This window comes from Mycteria americana, chromosome 6 (genome assembly GCF_035582795.1).
Source record: "Mycteria americana isolate JAX WOST 10 ecotype Jacksonville Zoo and Gardens chromosome 6, USCA_MyAme_1.0, whole genome shotgun sequence".
NCBI classification, from domain to species: domain Eukaryota; kingdom Metazoa; phylum Chordata; class Aves; order Ciconiiformes; family Ciconiidae; genus Mycteria; species Mycteria americana.
This window is the reverse complement of record NC_134370.1, coordinates 62,483,527-62,506,568: the sequence shown is the minus strand read 5'-3', so window position 1 is coordinate 62,506,568 and position 23,042 is coordinate 62,483,527. Positions and strand designations below refer to the sequence as shown.

The following is a 23,042-nucleotide window of genomic DNA, read 5'->3' as shown; positions in this document are numbered from 1 at the left end:
TGTCATGAAGTGTCAGTTGTTCCAATATTACCCAGGAAATCCCCGCTCACGCAGCATCAGGGCCAGGTCTGTACAAGCTCCGCGTGTTTACTGCAGTAGCAGGGGTCAATGTGGGTCTGGTACCTGCTGCCTGCGGGGCTGGAAAGGCAGGTTAGTAACTCCATCCTCCACCTAAGTGGATCCTTTCAGCTCAGTTTCCCTGTTTATTCATCTGCCCTCTGCAAAATGGGGATAATACAACCCCAGCACCTCGCTGGGAGGCTGTGAAAACGAGCGCGCTCACATCTAGGGAGCTCTCAGACACAGGAGTGATCGTCACAATGAAGCAGTCCATAGAGAAATGAAAAATACGTGTTCAGAGGACATGCCCTGAATACCAGCCCCTCCAGCATTTCTAGTACTTGACTTTGTCACCTCAACACTCTTCACTGAATATAGATTTTGTGCATTTCTTAGGATGTTTTTAGAAGCAAGCTGAATAAAACAGGAAGCTTGTCCATGCCATCACATCAAAACTCAGCTTATCTGCGGGGCTGCAACCTTTAGATCCACTGAAAATCTGAGTCCGTTTAACCGAGTGAGTAACACAGCCACTTCCTTTGGCCCTGGGAGGGAGTCCCTGAGAGCACAGCAGAGGCAGACCCTGGGCTGCGGACCCAGCTGCCCCAACCAGCGCGTCCTGCTGCCGCCCTGAGCGGCAGTGGCCGGGGAGGCAGTTCCCAGCCTCTGTCGGGAGCAGGAGATCTGCGGGAAATGCAGCCAAATCTCAACTTAATATGTAAAGCCGTTTTATCTTTCCCTTTTTTTTTTTTCCCCTAAGACTTAGAATGTGACCCAAATCAGAGGGGTTTTTCCCTGCCCCGCCCCCGCCCCGAGCTGGCAAGAAGCCAGACTTCAAGGCCCTGCTCTAAAGCTGGGTCTGTATGATCTTGCAGGATGAAAGGCACTCTGGAGATGTAAGCTCATAGTAGCAATTAATAGAAACAAGTTCGGATGCTGTCTCTGCTTACATGCAAATGAAATTCAGTAGACACTTGAGAGACAGGATCGCATAAGGGACGGCTGACACTGATCGGCAGGTACCAGCCATATAATCAGGCAATTATTCATATGAGTAGCTGTGCTACCTCGGCTTTAACCAGTCTCAGAGGTGAAAGGTGCAATCTTGCAGTTCACAGTCCGAGCACAAGGGGACAAAAAAAGGCTTGAACTGCCAATGATTAAAACAACTCTCAAGTGACTGGATGCCTCCAGCACCCTGGAGTGCTGGAACCTTTCTCCTTCTAGAGCATCAGTTCAAATGCAGATCTTCTTCCAGGGAGTTAGGAGGCTTCATTTAGCTCCTGGGGATTAGACTATGTGTGTCTGCCAACTGGTGCCACTTGAGAGGAGACCACATTTCTGCACTGAGCGGTCTCCTCTGCCCAGAGCCACACTGACGGGGCACAGCTCACATGAAGACCCTCACAAGGATGCAAGCAGCACAGTGCAAGCCAAGCTGAACTTGTGTCGGCTCAAAATCACCAAAACAGGAGAGAACTGTGGCTAGGCAAGCAGGAGCTGACTGGAGCCAATCTGGGTTGCTTCGCTCATCTTGCAGCAAATTGATCCCAGCAAATTGTTTTGTCGTGCTTAGCCTTTAAGTGCTCATTTTTGCCGAGGCCTTTTTTGTTGCAGCTTCTGCATGTTCCACAAAGAGATCAAATCCGGAAAAAGAAGAGCCCCGCTCTCTCATGGAGGGAAGGTGGACTTCACACTGCGCTGCTGCAGCTGCATGGGAGCTTACAGCTTCCAGACCAGCTTCTCCTCCCCGTCTGTCTCCTGGCCACGTCGGCAGGAAGAGAGTCTTTGGCATTGGTGAGAATAGACGACCTTGAAGCAAAACACTGAAACTTTGTGTGACTAAGTGGATTTACCACAATCTCCGGTATCAGATAAATCTCCGCCCCTGGCCCCCAGCCCTCCCCTGCTTCTCTTTCCCACGGAGGCTCATCCAGCCTCGCCTCGCTGGGCAGCCCCTGCCCTACTCTCTGCCATTCGCCCTTGGGATTTACCTTCACTGCCACCAGCATTTTGTCGTTGGTGGGGCTGAGGTTGTAACACTCGGCCAAGAACACCTTCCCAAAGGCACCTTCTCCCAGCTCCCTCTTCAAAACGATGTCTCTCCTCTTAATATGCTGGACATCTGTTGGAGGGAGGGGAGGAAGAGGGAGAGGGTTGAGGGAAGAATGAATCAGGGTTAATTCAGGGAATGGAAAACAACTAATTCAATTTTCTAGCAAGCTGCAAAGGATCTGAAATTGCTTTGCAAAAATATCTACGGGGATCTTTTTACCCACCCACGGAACGCAGCCATCTCTGGGATGGAGCTAGTCTCATGCAAAACATCTGCGAGGAAAGTACTTGAGGTTTATCATATTTTTCACTATAAGCTTGCGGCAAGCTTGTCCTCAGGGAGAGGAACCTTTGGGGCAAAATCTGCTACAAAGACCTGAATCTCTTTGGAATGTTCCTGGAAATAATTAATCTCCTGTGAGGCTTAGCAAAGGTCACATACATACTTCCGATGTCAGGCCAGGCAAGATTAGAAGGTCCTGTTGAGTTTTGCATTTCAATCGGGATCAGTTTAAACCCAAACTTGGGCAGATTTTTGAGACTGAACCTTGGCAAGTCAAAGCATTCCCAAGGGGAGGAGGACCACTGATCCCCATGCCCCTTAGGGAATGAGCAGGAGCCCGTTGGACATGCCAAGCACTGCCCCACAGCAAGACCCTGACCCTGCAGCCATCTCCTACGCAACTATTCCCTCAGAAACAAGGTCATCCCAGGATAAATTCACTGGCACAAACATTAGTTTCAATGATCCTTTCCACTGACATTTAGGACGGCAAGGACCGACAGAGAATAGCAACCAAGGTTTCAGGAAGAATCAAAAGAGCAATAGCTATTAATTTAACAAAGGTACAGAGGCCTATGAAGATTAGTCTGCTCAGCTAACAGGGTCATTCATAAGGGCTAGATCTACCCACGTATTAGGCACCTACAAGGGTAGATAAGTGACTAGCAGGATCTCCAGAAATGATGGGTCATGATTAAATGCCACTGGTTGCTGGGAGAGCTTGGGGGTCTCCATACTCTCTTTTGGGGATGACACTAGGGTACAGCTACTTGCTGCCAAACCTCTAAGCACCCTTCTGGCATCACAGCATCTATACAGCTCCTCTGGCAATACAAAGAGGCTTTTTTAAATGCCTGGAATGAACTGTGGAAGCAGCTAGAGATGCACAGCCACCATAGCATTTTCTGGAGGTGCAGTACCCAAAACTTCATCTCTCTGAACTGCACTTCACTGGAGCTTACTGCCTTCCTTGAGAACTGTGGTAGCACAGACCACCCACAGCTTCAGCCTGATGGTCATGGCAGGGCAATGAGAGCTGTACACTCTTCTCCAGTGCTTGGTGAGCAAAAGCTGATGCATTAGAAGTTTCCTCAAGCAGAGGCATTAAATGGGACAGTGCCCTCTTTCCACTCCTATCCTGGGGCATTCATGACTTGGCCTTGCATCTGCTTGCTCAAAAACTGGACTGCTTTTGAGTCTTTTCCATCTCCTCCATGTGCCACGGGAGCTGTACAGGTATGCACCCCTTAGCTCAGATGCATTTCCCTTAGGGCACTGCAGATGCAGGAGGTGGAGGTGACTAACACCGGGTTTCAAACTGGCTGCAGGGAAGCATCGTTAACAGCGATCACAATCTGCCACCAGCTCCTACCACCCAGGTGCCTGAGTAGGCACCTGCATCGACCCCAGAGAGCATATGCCCCACAATAACATAGGTACCACCTAATGCATCAAAGAGATAATGGAATGGAAGACTAACATCCTAATGGCTTTCATACAAGTAGGCTTTTTGATTAGGAGCTCACAGGCAGGTTTAAGGAGCTGCCATCTCTGGCCCTTTTTCTTGTTTGGGAAGATGGATGCTGCGAGATTGCATAAGCAATGGGCCTTGTAATGAACAATGCCTCTATAGAGAATTCCTGTTGACCTTTTCATTAATTGTTCAATAAACTGAAAACTGTTAGTTACCAATATTAATATTAGTAACATTAAGGCACAGGATGGTAGGCACATCCAAAATGACTTTGGTTTTAAATCTGGAGTGACAGCCAGGAAGAACAAATCACATGTGGACTTTGCCTTCTCCACCTGGTTTAGTTGAGTGTTTAAGGAGTACCTTGAGAAATCTGAAATATTATGTGCTGAAATGTTAAGTGATACACTTGGGTGAGGAAAGTCCTAATCTAAGAAAAGCTCAAATGGCACCAATTTACTTAATAGAGTAGAGGAAAAGGGGTTTTTTTCCTCTTTCTCTTGGCAAGCATTTCTATAGCACTCATCACTACAGTACCTAGGATTTGCTGTATTGACAAACCATGTATTTGCATTCTTGTTCTCATGAATAGCAGCAGTCAAGAAAGCTGTGGGGAAATGTTCTTGTATTAAGAGGAGCCCAAGGACACTTTAAAAAAAACAGAATCCTAACAGAAATGTAGCAATTGCAATCCGACTGCCCCATTTAACGTGAGATAAAGTTAAAAAGGAAACTGTCTCAGAATAACCAGCAATACTATTTGAGATTATTTACACTTCTGATGAGTAAGCAGTAACATCATGAGAACTGAAGCAAACCTCTCTTTCTGAACTCCCCAGGGTCTTGCCCAAAATTTTCAGCTCCCAATTTTTCCTCCCAACAACATCTTAATAAATGATCAGACATTTCTGAGAGCCGGCATCCAGACTGTGTAATTATGTCTACATTATTAAAATAATATCCCATCTGTCTTCAAGACCAGATTTCGCAGCAAGTTGTTAGGGTCACCTGAGAAGGTTCAGGGAAAATTTATATGAAGAATTTAAGGAGATATTGTAGCAGACGGAGTTGAACTGAGGGAGGAGCAATCCTTTTGAAGTAGTGGACTCACGTAGCACTGCTAGATTTAAAGTAAACTTGGATGGTTACAAAAACCAAAGGTTCATGAAGTTAAGCAGTTTGACAGCATCTGGACAATCTTGACATAGAGTCAGAAAAGTACTTTTGCTGATCACAATTTCTCTCAACCTCAAATGGCCATAAATTTTGCTTTACAGTATTTTAGGCACAAATGGAATAATAAGTGAGTTATAATAAATTGCTTTTTCACATGCTATAGGCTTAAAATACTGAAGTTTACATCAAATTCTTCCATTCACAGTGAGATCAGCACTATGATTAATTCTACATTACTATTAAATATGGGCTTTAAACAGAATGCAATGACAAACCGCCCTGGCACTGTGCGAATGGCTGTGTTATTGTGCTAACCTTGCATCTCTGCTCGTCTGTCCTGGCTGTAACTCATAAGGAAGGCCGAGTAGCCATGAAAGATGTTGTGCTGCAAGGGCACCCGGGAGGTTCATCTGCATAAATCTGTTTACCTCCTCCTGGAGAAAGCTGAGCCCTGTCTGATAAACAGCTGGTGTTTATTTGTTTTAGGCAGGCAGTGGTGTGCTAATCTGTCTCGGCTGTGTTGCAGTCAGCCCTGCCGACAAGGTGTATGCAAACTGTCTTCCCGTAAGTACCACTCTTTTTTTTCTTCCCCCTGTACCATTAACTTATAAAAACAAGCTGACAAGACAATTCAAAAGAAGAATCTACACAGGAGCCACAGTAAGACCTGACAGGAAAATAACCAGACTTGACAGCATGATGGGAAGTCATTCAAGGCCATGCTGTATCTACAGGAAGGATGTGAGCGCACAACACTGAAGTAATTCCAGTTTTAAATGAAACACCTTTCAGTCCTTGTTGTGGGATTACTATGTTGCTGCATGACACAGAAGGAAAGTTGGGCAGATTCTCCACCTTCCTTCTTGTCCATCAAGATTTAACACACGGAGAACGTGTTTCAAGCTCTTGCCTTCGCCGCTGTTCTGAATAACACATAACCACATCAGAAAACACTCGACCTGCAGCTGGTTGGAAATGCCCCACGACTTCAGTTCAATGATGGTAGCATGTGGGTAAGCAAGAGTATTAGTAAGAGGACAAGTCTGGGACACTGCACTCACCTTTACAAATTGCCTCCAGAGCAGAAAGCTTTCCTTTTCTCTGGAAGAGTCAAGGCAGAAGGGTTGCGACTTTGGATCTGCGATGGGATCTTACCTAACCTCCTCTGAACCTTTTGCAGGATGGCTAACTTGATCTGTGCTTAAAGTGCACTCAGTCAGAAAAGTGGCTGTCTAAAAACAGCAACTTCTTCCTCCCTGTATTTGCTCCCATGTGTCCCTTAGTCATGTCTGCTCCTCTTCTTGACACAAACATATTCTAGTTTGCTAACCTTGCAAACCCAGCATAGCCATGAGATAGAGGGGAAGAAGAAGAGGGAACAAGATTAATTTTGCTTTTCTCATACATCAATCTACCACGTCCTGATGGGTCACTTCTGCACTGGCTCCTGGGATGGAGCCTGGAAAAGCCAGAACTTTTTAGTTTAAATCACTGATTCAATGACTCTTCACCCACCGTTTACACTCGTATTGCAGAATCTCTCTTGCTTGTGACAAGGTCAAGGCAAAAAGACCCCAACTCAACGTCCAAATCCCAGGTAGAGCACACAGAGCTGGTAACAGACTGTGTGCAATGAAAACACCCTTTTCCTAATAACCACCACATTTCAATCACATGAACAGAAATCAGAAAGTTGCATGCGTACATTTCATGAATCTAATTTTCAAATTATTGTCTCATTTCCAAATCAGTCCTGGGAATCAGGTGAGGAAGAGGTGGGTTCAATGACACTGCAAATTCTGCATTTCAGATTCCCTTCACAGCCAGCATCCTTAAAACCATGGTTTGATAATACTCTTGAAGCCTGGATGCACAGGATGAAGTGTTTGGGCACAGATAACTACAGTGGGAGGTAAATGGACAAATCAAACTCCAGAGTAAACCACGGGCAGTGCCAGTACTTAAGTTACAGCAAAATGCAAAACTACTTCTTAAGCTGGATCATTTACGCCAGGTCTGAAATTAATTCCTCACATCTCCTTCTTTCAAACTCCTGAACAGCAGTCTATCTGGTTGCCCTATTTCTAGTGAGTTTCCTGTCCTTGGACTCTTAATTCATGAACAACATGTAGCTCACTGGCGAAACACAGCAAACCTATGGAAATTTTTGCTTTTACTTTTACGACCCTCTTTATCAGCAGCTTTCTCTTCTAGCCTAGAAAAGACCAATATAAACTTTCTATCAGTTTCTTTTCTCTCTATACATGTGTCCCTGTTTTCCTAGAGGTAGGTCCTTTCCTGCACCTCTCCATCACCAGCTGCCCCCTCCCTTAGCTTTGTCACTTCATGCCATTTCTTCTCTCTTTTTCTTCTTCCCTATTTCTTGCCCCTCTTGCTGTTCAATCCCTGTTTTAAAACTGATTTCTTTTAGATGTGTTTCTAGGGTATCCTGATTTGAGTCTGATCCTGGGCTCTTTGTGGTAATGGCCTTGATTTTCATAAGCTTCTAAAGCCTCATTTGCATTCAACAGCACTTTATAAATGATAACAACGACATTTTTCAGTAGCGGCTGAGTCATTTGCTGTAACAACTAATTTATGCCAAAGAGTTGTCTCTTTTTTCTTTATATATAAGTTGTCCACAAAAAGGTAGCAAAGTTCTCAGTTAGTCAATATGATTCATTCACTTCTTTCTTGACTCACTGCTAAAATAATTCTTATGAATAAACTCTGCATAGCTTCCTTGCTCCGTGACAATTAAAATCAAATAAACAAAGCTTACAATTTACACTGGAAATCTTGTCATTAAGACATGTAACTACCAAACAGAGTGCCTTTCATGTCAGCCAGTCAATTGCAACCTGGATGTCAACCAAACATGTTGATGAGTTACCTGATGTACCTGATCAGAGCAAAGTGTGCAGATCCAGTAGGACCAGATCAAAAAGCCTTGCCGCTGGAGAGCTGATAAGTCATTCTCTCACAGACCTGTCTTATAGTGAGAGAAGATAATGCATAGGCTAGCTGCACAGAGTCTGAGTCTCCCTCCTGGCCTGGTGCAAATCCATCAAAGGCAATGAAGGATACTGATTTCAGTTGTGGACTGCTGTGAAGTACACGTAAACAAAGGGAGAATCAGTCCCATATCATTTTAAAAAAATTGAGACATTAACAGGCTGTTTCTTATCTCTGTATGGACTCCAAGTAGGTAGCCCTCCATTTCTGGTGGCTTCTCTCTCAGCTCTGACATGAGCCACCTCTGGGAACAGGCCCGGATACATGCTTCAGCAGCTCGGCGCTGTGCCCAGACGCTGGTTCTTTTCCAGGTTCCTCTGTTAAGGCACCCTTCAAGGACTCAGCTTCAAAAGAGTTGTGATTATAAGCACCAAGCAGTTCTGACAGTCCTTTCAAAGAGGCCCCAAATCATGAAGGTTTATGTAAAGCATATCTGAATCTCTGGGAACTTCATGGAGCAGGCACAGTCCTCGGCTGAGCCACCTGGGCTCCAACACATGGGTGCACCAAGGTCCTTCCCAGCCCCTTCTTTGCACCCCCTGTGGACAAGACCACCTCACTCAGACCTTTCTCTTCACTTTGGGGGAAGTATCTCAATCTTACTAATTCTGCGTGAATGCTCTAATAGCCATTTGTGTGTGTCCACAAAGAAAAATATAGACAGAGACTTTCTCACATCTTCCATCCATCTCTCCTTTGGCCTTGACAGAAACAACCTGAAATGCAAAGGATGCTCTCCCTTTTACTGTGTTACCCCTCTCTTTGTGTTACCCTTCTCAGGTTTTTCGATCTCCAGCAAACCAGTATACATCATTGGCCTCACAGCCTGTCTTCAGACTGTTTTTCATGTCTTGTGTCTTACCAAGATGCTGGCAACTTTCTTCCAGGCAGCCCCTGGTGCCTGACTATATATTACACAACCAAACAGTCATGAGCATACTCCTTCATAAAGACCGTAAAAGACAATGACTTTATGTTTCTGCAGTTCTTTGCATTTTCTTACCATTCCCTTCATTCCTTGGGAGCAGCTGCAAGGCATCAGTGCAGGTCCCAGATGTGAAGGAGGCATTATTGCCCAGCTGACCCAGCAGACCCAGAGCTAATGCAGTACATTCTGCTAAATGGAACTTGGTAAAAAATAGCAGGCCTTGACTCATTTAGCTGGACAATCTGGGCTAAAAAAAATTTTCCAGGAATGCCAGTCTGCACCAGGAGCTGATGTTCAGTGTAATCAAGCTCAAGAAAACAGGAGAACAGAAAAGCAACCTCTGCAAGCCAGATGTCTGATGCTTTGAAAATACCTTACGTCTACCACTTCCAAGCATACCTCCAGCAATTAGGACATCATCAGCTCCTCTGGCTTTTGCTGTTGCAATAGCAGGTGGAGAGGAAGCCCTGACCCAAAGGGCTGCCTTTCACTCGCCAGCTAACTCCAGCCAGCCTCAATTCAAGGGAGAGCTGCGTTTCTGCAAAACAGCCCTCAAGCTCCACAGAGTGATTTGATTAGCGGCACGGAGCGACTGGATTAGCACCCGCTGAGCTGCCGTAACTTGAGCTGCTGAATCTCCGCTGCAGCACCAGCTCCGATATCAGCCACACAGCCACCGCCGACAATGACAGTCTACGTGTACAATGCTCTTGGAGGTAAAGGTAAGTGTAAAGGGAGTGTGTGTGTGTGTGGGTGTGTAAAGGGGCTGACAGAAAGGCAAAGCACAATCACCCCTTAAACCAACAACTCATCAGATGCAAGCCCAGAGCCTGCCAGACTCCCTCACCACATCACGCTGAAAACCATTTGGAAGCAGGTGACATTACCTGGTGTGACATACCTGCAGAGCTTAAACCCAAACCAAATCAAACTCTCATTTTCTTCATGAAAAAAATCTGAAAAATAATAATGTTAGAATGCGCTTGGCACCACCCCACAAACTCTTTCTAAGCAAAAACTTCTGACCCAGCTTAAACCACCTGACACTCCTATAAAAATAAAACGTGTTTTCAAGCTCTTCTCATCCATTTCAGTGCCATAAATCTGAGTACTAACCACTTAGTAATTATTTTATGATGACAGCGATATAAAGTGTCCCACGGCTACTGGGTACTGAGCAGTCTCAGCCGGGATGCCCAGCACTGCATAGTCCTGCAGAAGCACAGCCATCCTGGGGACATCCCAAAGCAAAGGAGTTACAGCAAGAGGAAGGCTCCTGCACATCACCCCCAGCAAATGTCTGACAATGACTATAGCAACAAAAAAAAGAAGCCTCCAGCACATCTGGGCCTTGCACAGCAGCGGGCTCTTGCCTTTAAGACAGCATCCACCTCCTCCTCCTTCTGCAGATTTGTGACTTACTGAAATTACTCAAGCAAGAGCTCATCATATTAACAGGGCCCTTCCTTGATCCAACAAGGTAAATCCCTTCACCTATGCTGTTGTCAATGGTTAAAGTCCTTTAGTATGGAGACCTGGAAGACTTCCCAAAAGAAATCTAATGCTCACAAGGCTCCCTGCAGCCGCTGGGGTCAGGGTTAGGGAGCAGGCACGCAGCTGTAAGCGGGTTCCCAGTTGTACCCCAACCCAGTCTCTGCCTCTGCCCAACCTGCTTGTGCCCAAGGCACATGTCACGATCCCCTCAGGTTAGGACAGACACCCTGGTCCCCCTTGCTGCTGCCTGGGTGCAAGTTCACCCTGTGCCCGCCCATGCCTCTGTATGCACCAACTCCTCCTCAGCTGGCTCCCAGGGGGAACACAAAACACTGCTGATGGGACCAAAACCTTATTAACATTCCAGACAAAAGACTTAAAACCCGGACCAGTGATTTCCATCGTCTCCTGCACCTTCTCAAATAATTTCTGGCTGACACTAGGCTGCAAAGTCAAACTGCCTCTCCAGCTTCAGCAGTCCGTCTCAGACATCCAGCACCAACATCACATTCCGAGGGGACGCTCAGGCTCTGCCTTTTGTATACAAGGGTTAACTACACAACTGGGCTCTTCTGAGGAGGAAGACTAAGCCCAGAAGGAGGCAGATAGAGGAGGGACTGGAGTGGGTTGCAGAGGTCTTTGCATTGGGTGAAACTCTCAAGACCCCCATGGCGATGTATCATAAAAGGGACCTTACACAAAGCATTATCCTCACCGACTCACTGATTCACTCCAGCAGCTCTTGGAAACAGAGACTGGGATTCTTGGCAAGGTGGGAGAAAAAGGGAAAGAGAGAGGGGAAGGGAGTCTTTCTGGTGAACGTGTTTTCTTTCCACCAGCCAGGCCCCTAGGTCCCCTGCTGCCAAAGCACTCAGAATAAAACATTAATTCAATACCACACATTTAATTACACATTATTTGAAAGTGAATTTATTTAACGGAGGAAAATAGTCTTCAGAGAGCATCTGCCTCCCTCAGACTCATGCGTCTGCAGGGAAGGGGCTTGGAGAGGAGATAGGAGGAATAATGGTTTGTTTTACATCAGCAGCTATTGCCGTTCAGTTCATCCCTTCAAAAGAGGAGATTTAAAGAGATAGAGTTGTGTTTTGCAGGAACTTACCGGCTGATTTGATTTTCCAGCTAGTTTTCACTTGATTGGAAAGCGCTGCTGCAGATATCACTTGTCTGTCTTTTTTATTATTTTTTCTGAGGGAAGGGAGGGATTACTGGTGGAGGGATGGAGGAGGATTGGCTGCCCCTCGAGGGACCACGCAGTAATCAGATTTCAGGCTTAAGGCTTTAACAACGCAGTAATCAGACACTTAACAGCATCCTATTGCCGAGATGGATAATCAGAAGAAAGCTGGAAGCGACTGAGTCTCAGCAGCAGTCTTGCAACTTTGAGACCATCTCCCACCAGGAACACAGAGGCTTACCTTCTGCCCCCGAGGTCTCAGAGGCTCTTGGCTATCGGCTCCCCCAGCCTGTGAGTTCACTGCCATGGCTCTGCCTGCTCCCGTGGGGCCAGAAGCCCGGCAGCACTTGCTTTCAGGCAGCGTTGAGCCTCACATTTCCCCAGTCAAATCTCCACTGCAGAGAGATGGGGACTGGCTCCGGTAGCTGGCACAGGCAGCAGCCCCTTCTTGGCTGCGTATGAATCATGCTGAGCTGCTGCAAGGCCAGAAAAGAGCTGCCGGGTCCTTTGTAGGAAGGAGTTTGCTCTCAGTAAACTCAGCCTGAGCTTTCGCCTTTGCTGTCCTCTGGGTTTTGGCACCCCTGCAATGTCCCAGCAGGAGGATGTCACTCAGGGCTGGATTAATTGGCTCATGCCACGACATGAGCCTTTCTCCCAGCCCTCATCCCTGCGCTGGGTCTTCCTCCCACTCCTTAATTTGAGAGCAGCACCAAAAAACTTCCTCATCTTTGCAACAGCCTTGATTAGACTGCAGTTCCCACCTGGAGTGACAGCCAGACACGAAAGGTGCCGCGCATCACCGCTGCTAGCACCCAGTGCTCCCTCCAACAAGTAACAGGAGAGCTCAGCCCAGCTAGTACTTACCCCCACAGTGGGGTACATCTCTGACCGACAGACGTCCCATGGCCTCAGCAGCAAGATCTGACTTTTTGGCCTCAGCAGCAAGATCCTGCTGGTGCCATCCCAGTCCCAGCAGTCAACCTCAGAGCCGTGCTGCAGTTTGCTTGCACACCCAGGTAGATGTTGCAGCACTGGGTTCAGGTCACAGTGTTAAGCTTTTCCTTGCAATTTTGAGAATTTAGGGGGTTTTAATACTACTCTTTCAATGTTGTTCAGTCTCTGGCCCGATCCATGGTTTGAAGGATCTAGCCATAGGCATATGCTGCTGCTTCTGCCTAGTCTGACTCTGCTGTCTTTGTCTTCCTAACGGCTTCTGATATTGATGTGCCCCCACCATAAATGCTAAAAAATTCCAGATATATTGAATATGTTCTGGGGACTATGTGACTATTAGAAGGGAGGCATTAAAGAAGGAGGTATGGTTTGGAAGTGGTTCAAGTGCCGAACTACAGCTGTGGTCCCTAGTGCAGAACCCACTCTGAACAGAATAAGAACTGGCCCCAAAGTTGGGTGCAAAATGAAGAAATATTTTTAGAAGAAGCACAGTTCCTTCCAGATGTGGAAGTGCGAAAAGACTTTCAGAAAAATCTGTTATGATAGAATTTCTGGACTGTCTCAAAGCAGGAAATTTGGTGAGAGCGCCTGTTCTTCTGCATTTTCCAGCTAGAGCTCTAGGCAGGTTGGAGATGCTTCTGATTGTTGCCAGCCTCACCATCATCACAAAGGAAAAGGACAATTTTGGACAAAACGACATCTTCTGCGTTTTTTTTCCTTTTTTTTTTGCTTCTGGGATCTCTGGGTACCTATGCCTTTTCTTGCCCCATGCCCAGTCATTCTCCCACCAACAACTTCCTTTGGTGGTCATTAAACAAGTGGCTAATGCAGCCAAACTCATGGAACAAGAAAATTCCAGAAGTGAGGCCATATGGAATAAAAACATGATGTGTTGAAAGACAGATCTCAGGCTGAAGTTATGATTTTATTAGAAAGCCTCTCTCCAATTTGCCCAATTTCCAGCTCTCCCCTTCCTTCCCACCTCCTCCGACTCCCTTTCTCGCAGGACCAACACAGGAGGTGCGCTTACATCTATGGCTTGATGAGGTGTTCCCTCAGACTCATGTTTTCCTAACACCCTGAATAGACCTTGCTCCGTCTTTGTTTCTGCCTGAGGTTCCCTTGGCTTTCTCCCTACTTCTTCTGTCTGCACAACCCCATCCCTTTTTTCATCTTGCCAACTTCTCCTGCAGAAGGAAACCCCTGAAGGAGGAGTAATGTGAGACAGCTCTGCCTGCTGGGCTCTAAAATTACTGTGGTTTGGGTGATTTTGGCAATTGTTATGAGGCAGCAAATTATGCAGAGAGGAATAAAGAGAAAGACGGATCGTACAAAGGAATTAGCTAATCTGATGGGGATAGCAGCTGGTCCTCATTTAGCTCTCCAGGCCTGTGCGTAGCTGAGGCTTCCTGTACTCCTTTGGTCTATGTCTGAGTCACAAGTAGGATGCAATGAATATTGGACTGGTGCTCCTGTGATGCTTCACACAAAGAGAAATCCACCTTTCCTCTCAGGTCCCCCTTGCTGCTGAAAAACGAGCAGGATAACGGCAGGGCGGCTCTAGATGAGAGAAAGGAGCCCACCAGTACCCTGGATCCATCCTGCAGAACAGGACCTCTGAAAGGCAGTGGCTTGGCCATGCGTTGTCTCTGGACCTGCTCCATGGTGGGATCCAACACATTTCACAGACACTGGCTGAGCCGAGGCACTGTCGTGCCAACACCACCTTCCTCTCCTTGGCAGAAACAGAACGCTTTGAGGAGCGAGAAGTGAACCAGAAAAAGTTCTCCTTGGACAAGGCTTTGGAAATCCCTCATCACCAGGAGTTCAGGACTATTTAAGGAACCATGTGCTCTTGTTAGGACACTGCCCTTCCTTCCCTGATGGTACTGCCTTATTGTATCCCCGCTGTGTCCTGCCTTTATTATGATTATAAATGAGAATCCGTCTTGGTTTATTGTCTCTGACACTCCCAGCATGGGGAGAACATGGGGTAATAAAACTGTATATTTGTCCATTTGTCTGTTTGTCATCTTTCAGTGATGCCTCATGCCATTATGAGCCAGATGGTTGGGGTGAATTTTCACAGAAAAACATCAAAAACTTCACTGCATGCAAGAGGGAAAAAAAAAAAAATCCTACAGTTTTCTCCTGTGGCAAAACATCAGTATCTGCACCAGGGGAAAAATACCCAGTTAATTCTTCTTAAGGGCCCTGGTGAGACTCGAGAAAACATTCTTCAGTGCTGGTAGCCTCAGAAGGCATGATTAATTGCAGATGCTGAAAAGGTGCATGTTCAGCTTTAACCGAACTACAGCCGACTCGATGATTGCTAAGTTGGTATTCAAGACACATGGGGAAGGTAACCTACTATGATCTTCAGCTACAAACCCAAGATTTTATATATATATTTTTATATATATATATAATATACTGCTTAACAGCTTAAATTTAAATGTGTATACTGGAGTTTTACAGCAAGAACATACTGCTAGTGGAAAGGACCAAACTGAGCAAGATTGCTGAGAAAGGAGGGAAAGGGAAATAATATTTTGCAGTTAGCTGAGGATGCAGAGACATAAAAAGGACCTCCCAAAGCTGGCAATAGCAATTTGTAGATTAATATATGTGGCTGATGCTGCAGAACATGGAGTGGGGCATAATGGTGGAAAGATCTCCGATATCCCATTAGCTGTTTCTCCTCGCTAGCCTAGGATGGGTCTCGTTTAATCGGAAAATGTCTTGAACAAGACTATATATGTTGCTTTCCTGAATTGTCTGAATTGGAGGGCCAGCATCAGATATTGGGATGGTAACATGGAAAAATCAGAGGCCAGTTTCCACTAATCTAATCCATCAGTCTGCCTGCAAATCCTGTTTCATTATTGCAATCTGAGCTTGGAAAGTGACCCCAAATTCAGCTTGTATTATAAAGGTCACTTTGATGTCTTTTCTTTATCAATCAGAGTTTAAATCAAGTCCCTTAACCTTTTCCCAGGGCAGAGATTTTTCAAGCTGGTAATGGGCAAACCTACCCAGATCAGTATCCGAGTGCAGATGAGCACCCAAAGTTCAAAACTTCACTCAGACTTCTTGCATTTACACAGCCAGGCTGCAATTCTCCTGCAAACAGAGCTCACATCAAGTCATCTGAGGTCTCCAGACTAGAAACTGGAATTGTAGAGAAAGCAGACAAAATTAAAAAATAATGAAGGAAAAAATAATTACCGAGCTGTTCAAAATCACATCTTCATTTCTGGAAGGAGTTCCATGAAGGAAAAGATTCCTATGCTGACCAGCTTGCTTCATTTATCCTTTCTTCATAGGTAGCACTGTGTCTCCGTTGCATGAATTGCAGTCTCGCCATGCCACGTCTCCCCCGGTGTGGGTATATTCCCAGTGCTGCTCACAGTATTGCAGGAGGGTCAAAGAGGTTCTCTCTCTCTGCTTTTCTTCTCTCACTTGGGATTCCTCTCTCAAACACATCCCAAATCAGGAGAGGCACTGGGCACATTTGGGACCTCGGCCATGGTCAGCGCTGGTGAAAAATCACTCGCATCCATGGTGTTACAGCAGGGACGACTCTGGCTGCTGCTTTCAGTGTTTCCTTGCAGATTGTTAGCAGACATTATGAAAAACACGGGTGATTAAGACTGACCTCCAGGACACATCACTTTCAACCTTTTTCCAATTGGAAACATTTTAGCAATAGCTCCTTTCTGTCTCTTGCTCTTAGGGCAGATTTCTATGCAGGCTCTTATTTTAAATCCTACACCAATGCTTCTACCCCCAGTCATTAATCTCTGATGCTGGTCCTTGTCAAATACTTGCTGAAAATCTCAGTGTACTATATCCACTGAATTTCCCTTATATATAGTGGCAGTTAGCTCCTTGGGGAATGCCAGCAGATTAGTTGAGTGTGACCTCCCACTACTTCAAGCCACATAAGTTTGGCCTTCACAGAGAGCTGCTTTTCCAGGTGTTCTCCCAAAACATCCCTTAAAGTTTAAGAAGATTTCCAAGAATTTTCCAGAGTAAACATTAAACTTACTGGTCTGTCTCTTGTCCCCATTATGTCCACCGACATTCCAACTCTCATCCATCTGCCCCATTTTAGACAGGCAATTTAAAATGTCAGTGAAGAGCTTGGCGAAACATGTGCATGCCCACAGGTGTGTACGATACGGGATGTGCTCTCCATCTGTAGAGGATGCTCACCTTGTCCCGTGCCCTTGAACAGCTGGCCGCTGATATGGGGAGATCTTTCTCTTCATCCTCTATAAAGTTGGATGCAATTTTGGCAGATATTTGAAAATATATAAAAATATTTAATAAACCTTCTCTCCTCTTATCACTGACATAAACTGGCTTTCGTTCTCTGTCACCAAAGTTCTCCATATATCACTCTCAACATAAGCACTTTCTCCTCCATATCCCCTGTACCAGCTCACTGTTGTCCTCAAAACTCCAACCCCCCCCTTGCTGTGAGGCCAGTTTCGTTGTCTCTCAGAGATACTTCTGTGCAAAGGGACCTTGTTGTCTGAAATACACCCTCAGAATCCCATAGGGCTGCTGCATCCCACCCCTTTTTTTTCTCCAGCTTTCTTCTTCCTCCCCTCTCCTTTCACTGTGATACTTCAGCAGCGCCCCATCACGGTCTCTCTCTCTTGCTTAGCCAGCCTGGAGTACATCAGTCCTTTCATCCCTTCTTTTATTGTCTTTATTTTTAGTAGACTGAATGTTTAGGACAGCCTTCCCAACTGTATCTTAAAGACCTTCATTAAAGCCCAGCCAGCTTTCTTCAACTCATTTTGCATTCCCTATAAGCCTGCTCACCAAAAGGCCAGTGGTTTTGTACGGCTGCCCTTTCTGCAGACCCTCCTCAGCACTTCAGCTCTGCAGGGAATATAATCACTACATCCTAGATGCTCTTCAATTTCAAGTGTATTTATTACAGCTGCTCAATTTCCTTTAATCTGTCATTTCTCCTTCTCCTCCCCCCGCAATTGCCTTCTTTTCACTGAACTATAAGTGCGCTGAAGGAGGCTTTTACCTCTGACCCTCGCTGCCCACTCCAGCCCCATCCCTGCACAGACTCACGCTGGGTGCCTTGTGCACTGAATATCGCTCGTTACCCATGTGGCTTAACGAACGCACCGGGCCCTTTGCAAACAAGTGCAAATGTCACAGACAGCACTCTCCCACTGGTGACCCCTCGGGACTAATTGAGGGAGAGAAGACAACACTTTCATGCACAAATTGCCTGTATCACCAGCACCGAGATGGAAATAAAGGCTGAGAAACTCTCCCAGGCCTGTCTGAGAAAAGGAAACCTTAATGACAGAGAGTGCCTGTGTCTGCCAGAGTCTTGTAAAACAGCATACTTCTGGGGGGGTTCAACTATGTATTTATGTAGAGGATGTGTGTCCCTTTGGTGACAAGGTTGAGTGTAAAACCACAAACATCCCTTCAGAGCTGGAGCTGAAACAGCCGGAGAAGCCCCAGTTGATACGAAAGACATCAACATGCCTTCCTGTATGTTAAGCTGTGTGAGCACGCACACACCCCGAGGTTTAATTGGTGTATTAATGTATTAAAGCACTGACACAAACAAACAGGGACCGCTTTCATAAGCTACAAAATCCTTGAGTACATTGCAATTAGCTGGGCTTGTTAAACCACTTAACAAGCAATAGATAGCATGTGTCTGATGCCCCCGCACCTTGGCTCAGTGGGAAAGACAGGCAAGTGCTCAAGTATGAAATGAGTTCCGTTCTTAGGTGAACCCCTAAGAAATATCATTTCATTCCCTGTCATAGGGAACTTCTGCCCAGGGCAGAGACAGCTGAGACCAGTGCCAGGGTCACAGGTTTCTCTGGTCACAGTCCCCATACTTCCCCTGGGGTCCTGTTCCCTGTCTGGCCATGCACTCCCATGTGCTTCTGCAGGAACTGCATCAGCCTGCGGAAGGCAACAAGTTGCCTCAGTTTCCCTTCCTAAAAAAGGCCTCCAAACTATACCCTTAGCAAGTCGTATTGACTATTGATTGCAAAAGTGCTCTAAAAACCTTCAAATAGGACAGATAAAGAAAAATGGAAGCAACTCAGCAGGACAAACCACCACGTAGACAGCATTTCTCAGCAGATCCCAAAGCTTTACAGACTAACTGTAGATTCATAGGAGTCCTTTCTCCTTTGCAATCCTGTCCTCTCAACTCACTACACAATGATTTCACATGAGCAATCTCACCCCTCAGCCTTGATTGGAAGGGGGTAGGGGAAATGCATTTCCCTGTGCTTACCCAGGACCTTTATTTGGGGACCAAACCTGCAGTCTGTTGGACTAGAGACTGTATGAAGCTCCCTGAGGATATGCCTGATTTGGTTAGAGAAGAGGACAGAGCTGCCATGTGCTCCTTCCACAATCAGGTGACTCCCAGGCTGTGCCCAGTGGTTTCCAAAGAAAGGTGAGAAGGGCAGGCACTGGGAGCATGGAGGAGAAAGCACTGTGTCAGACACAGCGGAGCTTTACGTTTTCAAATGTCAGGCATCTTTCCTTGCAATGTCTCCTCTTTTGGGTATTCTGGGGAGGAAATACCTAAAAACTGTTTCTGAGCCAGGTAACTGAGGGGTGTAACATTTGGCAGTATCTGAGCCTCCAGTATGTCGATTTGGATGGGGTACGGTGAGAGGAATATACTCACGTACAACACAGTGGTGCTACCTTGACTTTCACCAGCTCACAAAGTGGACCAAAGTAGCAAGAGCCAGGAAATCACCCAAAACACAGCCCGAAAGCTTTCCGTCATTACCAAGTGAGTCACTACCAGGACTCATGCTGTGATCACTCTTTTCTCACTCCCTGAGGGGTCCCAGGAAAGGGGAAAGTCAGCACAAACACAACCAGAGCAGGCAAGACGTCTCTAGGGTTACTCAGCATCCCTGAATGCGGAATGGGTAGGCAGTGCCTTAATTTTATCCCAAATTCCAGCTTACACCCACAACGATACCACCAATCCACTATGGCTATCCAGCACCCGACAACTTTCCCCAGCACATCCCCACACACAAGAGCAGCTTTCAGAGAGCGGGCAGAGAAGCTGCCTCAAACACCGCCTCCACCCAAGTCCACCACGGGCACTTGCAGCTCTGCAGCTATTCCTAGATCCCCACTGGATTCTTCTTTTCATCTTTGTTCTGCCTCCTATTCTAGCGCTGAACCCCAGGCCTGCTGCCTTGGAGCTTCCTCCAAACGCTGCATTCATCCATTTTTAAAGGTGACCTTCCAACTTTAAAGGAAGTTAGCAAGCCTCACTGTCTTCATTTGCCCTCTCCTTCTTTTCAACCTGCTTTTTATTATGAATTAAAAAGGGGCCTGAAAGGTTTCTCTATTAAAAAATAAAAACTTCTGAAAGAGCACATGTTTCCAAATCATTTCTCTCCCAGTTTTTGCAGCAGCCTTCTTGGGTATCACGGCGCTTGCTTGCCACAAACTATCAGCTGCCAGCTCTGATGGTGAAGCCTGCTTGGGTGTTTGGGTTCCTCCCATCCCCACAGATGCCTGCCATCCCCACCCCACCGCTGGCTTCCCCCTCCCTCGTGCTGTCACTGCTGTTTGGCAAAGCAGTGCCCTGAAATGTTCTGGGTGAAAAATAACCTTTGAGGGTGGAAGCAGGGGTTATTTTTAACTTGGTTCATACTAGACACCTGGGTTACACTGTGGCCTCATAAGCTCTTGTGCTGGCACAAATGAAGAGCAGCAAATAAATGAAGTTCTCTTTATCTCACCTTACTGCCAAAGCTGCATCTTACAAGCCCTGGGGCCATATAGCAATGAAAAGGGAAGGTGTCTCCAGCCCTTAGCAATAATAATATTACTCTTGCCAATGAATTGGACACAGTAATTAAAAAGGTAGTAAAAAAGCAACATGATAGTTTCCTGCTGTTGTGATACAACATTTTGCTATTTAATCAGGACAGGCAGGACTCGAATTTTTACTGCAATACAACTGACGTAAGAAAGAAAACTACGAATTTATAAAATGAAAGCTCAGCTTCCAGCCCTTCTCTTAGATTACAGAATCAAATAACAAAAAAAAACACAAAGAAAAAACAACCAACCAATCAACCTCTCTTCCACCAGTGTTTTCACTTTTTTGACTATGAGTTCTGGTGCTATTCAGACTGGTTATGTTGAATAGTTCTTTTTGCCAAGAGGTCAGGATGCCACAAACCGGTGCCATGCAGCTGAGTTCTGGATTTAGTCATCGGCATCAGCCTCCACCCCAGAAATCATAGACATTTTCTGTACTATGGACATCTGGCTGCCAGGAACAAGGCTGACACCCACAAACTCATTTCGTGCTGACCACCAAGTGACCACAAATGAGCAGGAGCCCCTATTCACAGCTGGCTTGTGCCACACTGAGCCTGGAAGTGGCTGGCTCAGTCAGAAAGCAGCCAGCTTCTCTTTCCAAACCATTCTATTACATTTTTTCCTGCAGCTGTTTGCCAGACCCAGCGTTAACCCTTCAACCCTGCTTGACCCCAGAGCATACCTAGGACTCTTTCATTCTCCATCCAAGCCAATGTGTCCATGCTTTTCCCAGCAGCCCCGCTGTGCTTTCACACGCTCACTAGGACATACCTTTTACTCCTTTAAAGGCCAACCATCAAGCTGCACAACAAGGGAAGCAGCTGATTAGGTTCTTGCTACAATTATCTACTGAAAGTAGGAGAGTACTTCAGATTTTTAGGAGAAAAGAGGGCTTCCCAAAGCAAAGGCAGGATTGCAGGGAGAAGGTGCTACCAGGTCAAGATTTAGTACAATAAATAATGGAAGGTTCCTCGCCTCACACCCTCAGCTTTTCCTTAGCTCTGATGCTCGGTTTCATCTTTGGGCTATGAATGATTCATGGAGCCTTAAAATATATATAATCTATAGCTCCTAGAACAAAGAGTCGTTATTCAGGGGGTTGTGAGAGAGCAGGGAGCAGCATGTGAGTTGCCTACACTTGGGCTGGGATGTCCCTTGGGAAAGGACCCTTGTGGCTCCCCGCTTCTTTCCAGACCCAGAAGCTGTTCCGAGCTTGAAGCTCAGCTCTGCAGGAGACTCCAATTCAGTCTCTACAACACAGGGACGTGCTTGCTGCTGAGGGTCTCAAGAATTGCTTTCTTGAATCACACCCAGGACCAGCTCAGAGCCAGGCTCTTCTCATCCATCCCTGGCAGCCGGAGTGTACAAATACCACCAGTGCACTGCAGGGGACTTAAATCATTTATGCAGGATTACAGATGGGGACACTGCAGCAAAAACTTGCCTCCATGTCACAGCCTAATCCACTGAGGACGTTACCATCCTGACTTCCAGTTCTCTGCCTTGGGCAATAGATCACATTTAATGATTGTGTCTCTTCCCTTGGAAATCCAACACCACCTTTCCACCATTGATATTTGATTCCTACTGTGCATACAAACACACACATCCCTGCACCATGATCAGCAAACATCTACTTACTTCTCCAGACAAGAACATCACTTTGGGCAATTCCAAGGATGTTATGTCAAAGTAACCTCCTTTCCAACCGAAGAGATGGCCATCCTCTGATTTCTTGTTGGGGAACCTAAGCATGGGTCTGGGTAAGATCTGGTGAGAGCTCCAAGCCCATGAGGATCCGTCCTTACTCAGGAGGGAGCACAGGCAAAAGCGCAGGCAAGAGATGGAGAGGTTTCAGACAGGGCAGGCTTGGCAGCAAAGTCCTCCGTGGCTTGTGTCCAGCAAGCTATGGGATGCCTCCCTTGCCGTGCCGGCAGGCCAACAGCCCAGGTAGCTGGCAAACCTGAGCTTCACAGTGCCATAAACTAATGGCACAGACATGCCCCAAAAGGTTGAACCATCCTTTCAAGGGATCACCCAAATATATTCCTGTGCAGCCCATTTGTTTTCAGTGGTCCTTTCAGGATCAAAGAGCCAGGTTTCAGTCTATGCTGTATCTACAGTTCATGATCACCACATTTCCTTGCTCTTCGGAGCCTTAGAGGTCTTCTTCCTTAGAAGGGACATTGTTGATCCTTACCCATTTGGGTGTACCTGATGATACCTTTTATGCTCAGGAGTCTTCTTTATTTCCTAAGGGTGACTCTCATTTTTTGGTGAGAGATATTCTCCTTCCCTTGTAAGACTGCTATTGATATCAATCTGCCAATTTTCTTTGAGGCTCAGGCCAGCACCACTGAATCCAAGGAAGGAAATTTGGCACAACATTAGATGCTTCACTCATTACAGCCATGCAGAGGAGCTTAAGGACCTACACAGAACAGTACCCAACTCCCAGGAGTCTCCTCTGAGGTTAACAGGATTAAACTGAACATTCAGTCTAGTCACAGGACTGTATTTTCATCCAAGATGC

The 23,042-nt window shown here is 46.2% G+C and overlaps 1 protein-coding gene across 4 annotated transcripts in view; it reads right to left on the bottom strand.

Moving 5' to 3' along the window:
* The window catches only part of NTRK3 (neurotrophic receptor tyrosine kinase 3), a 221,350-nt gene that overhangs the window by 41,171 nt on the left and 157,137 nt on the right, over positions 1–23,042 (bottom strand). For all 4 annotated transcript variants that reach the window (XM_075506228.1, XM_075506227.1, XM_075506229.1 and 1 more), the window contains one exon: positions 2,055–2,185. In XM_075506228.1, coding sequence (XP_075362343.1) covers positions 2,055–2,185 — 131 coding nt within the window. The remainder of the gene's footprint in view (positions 1–2,054; positions 2,186–23,042) is intronic.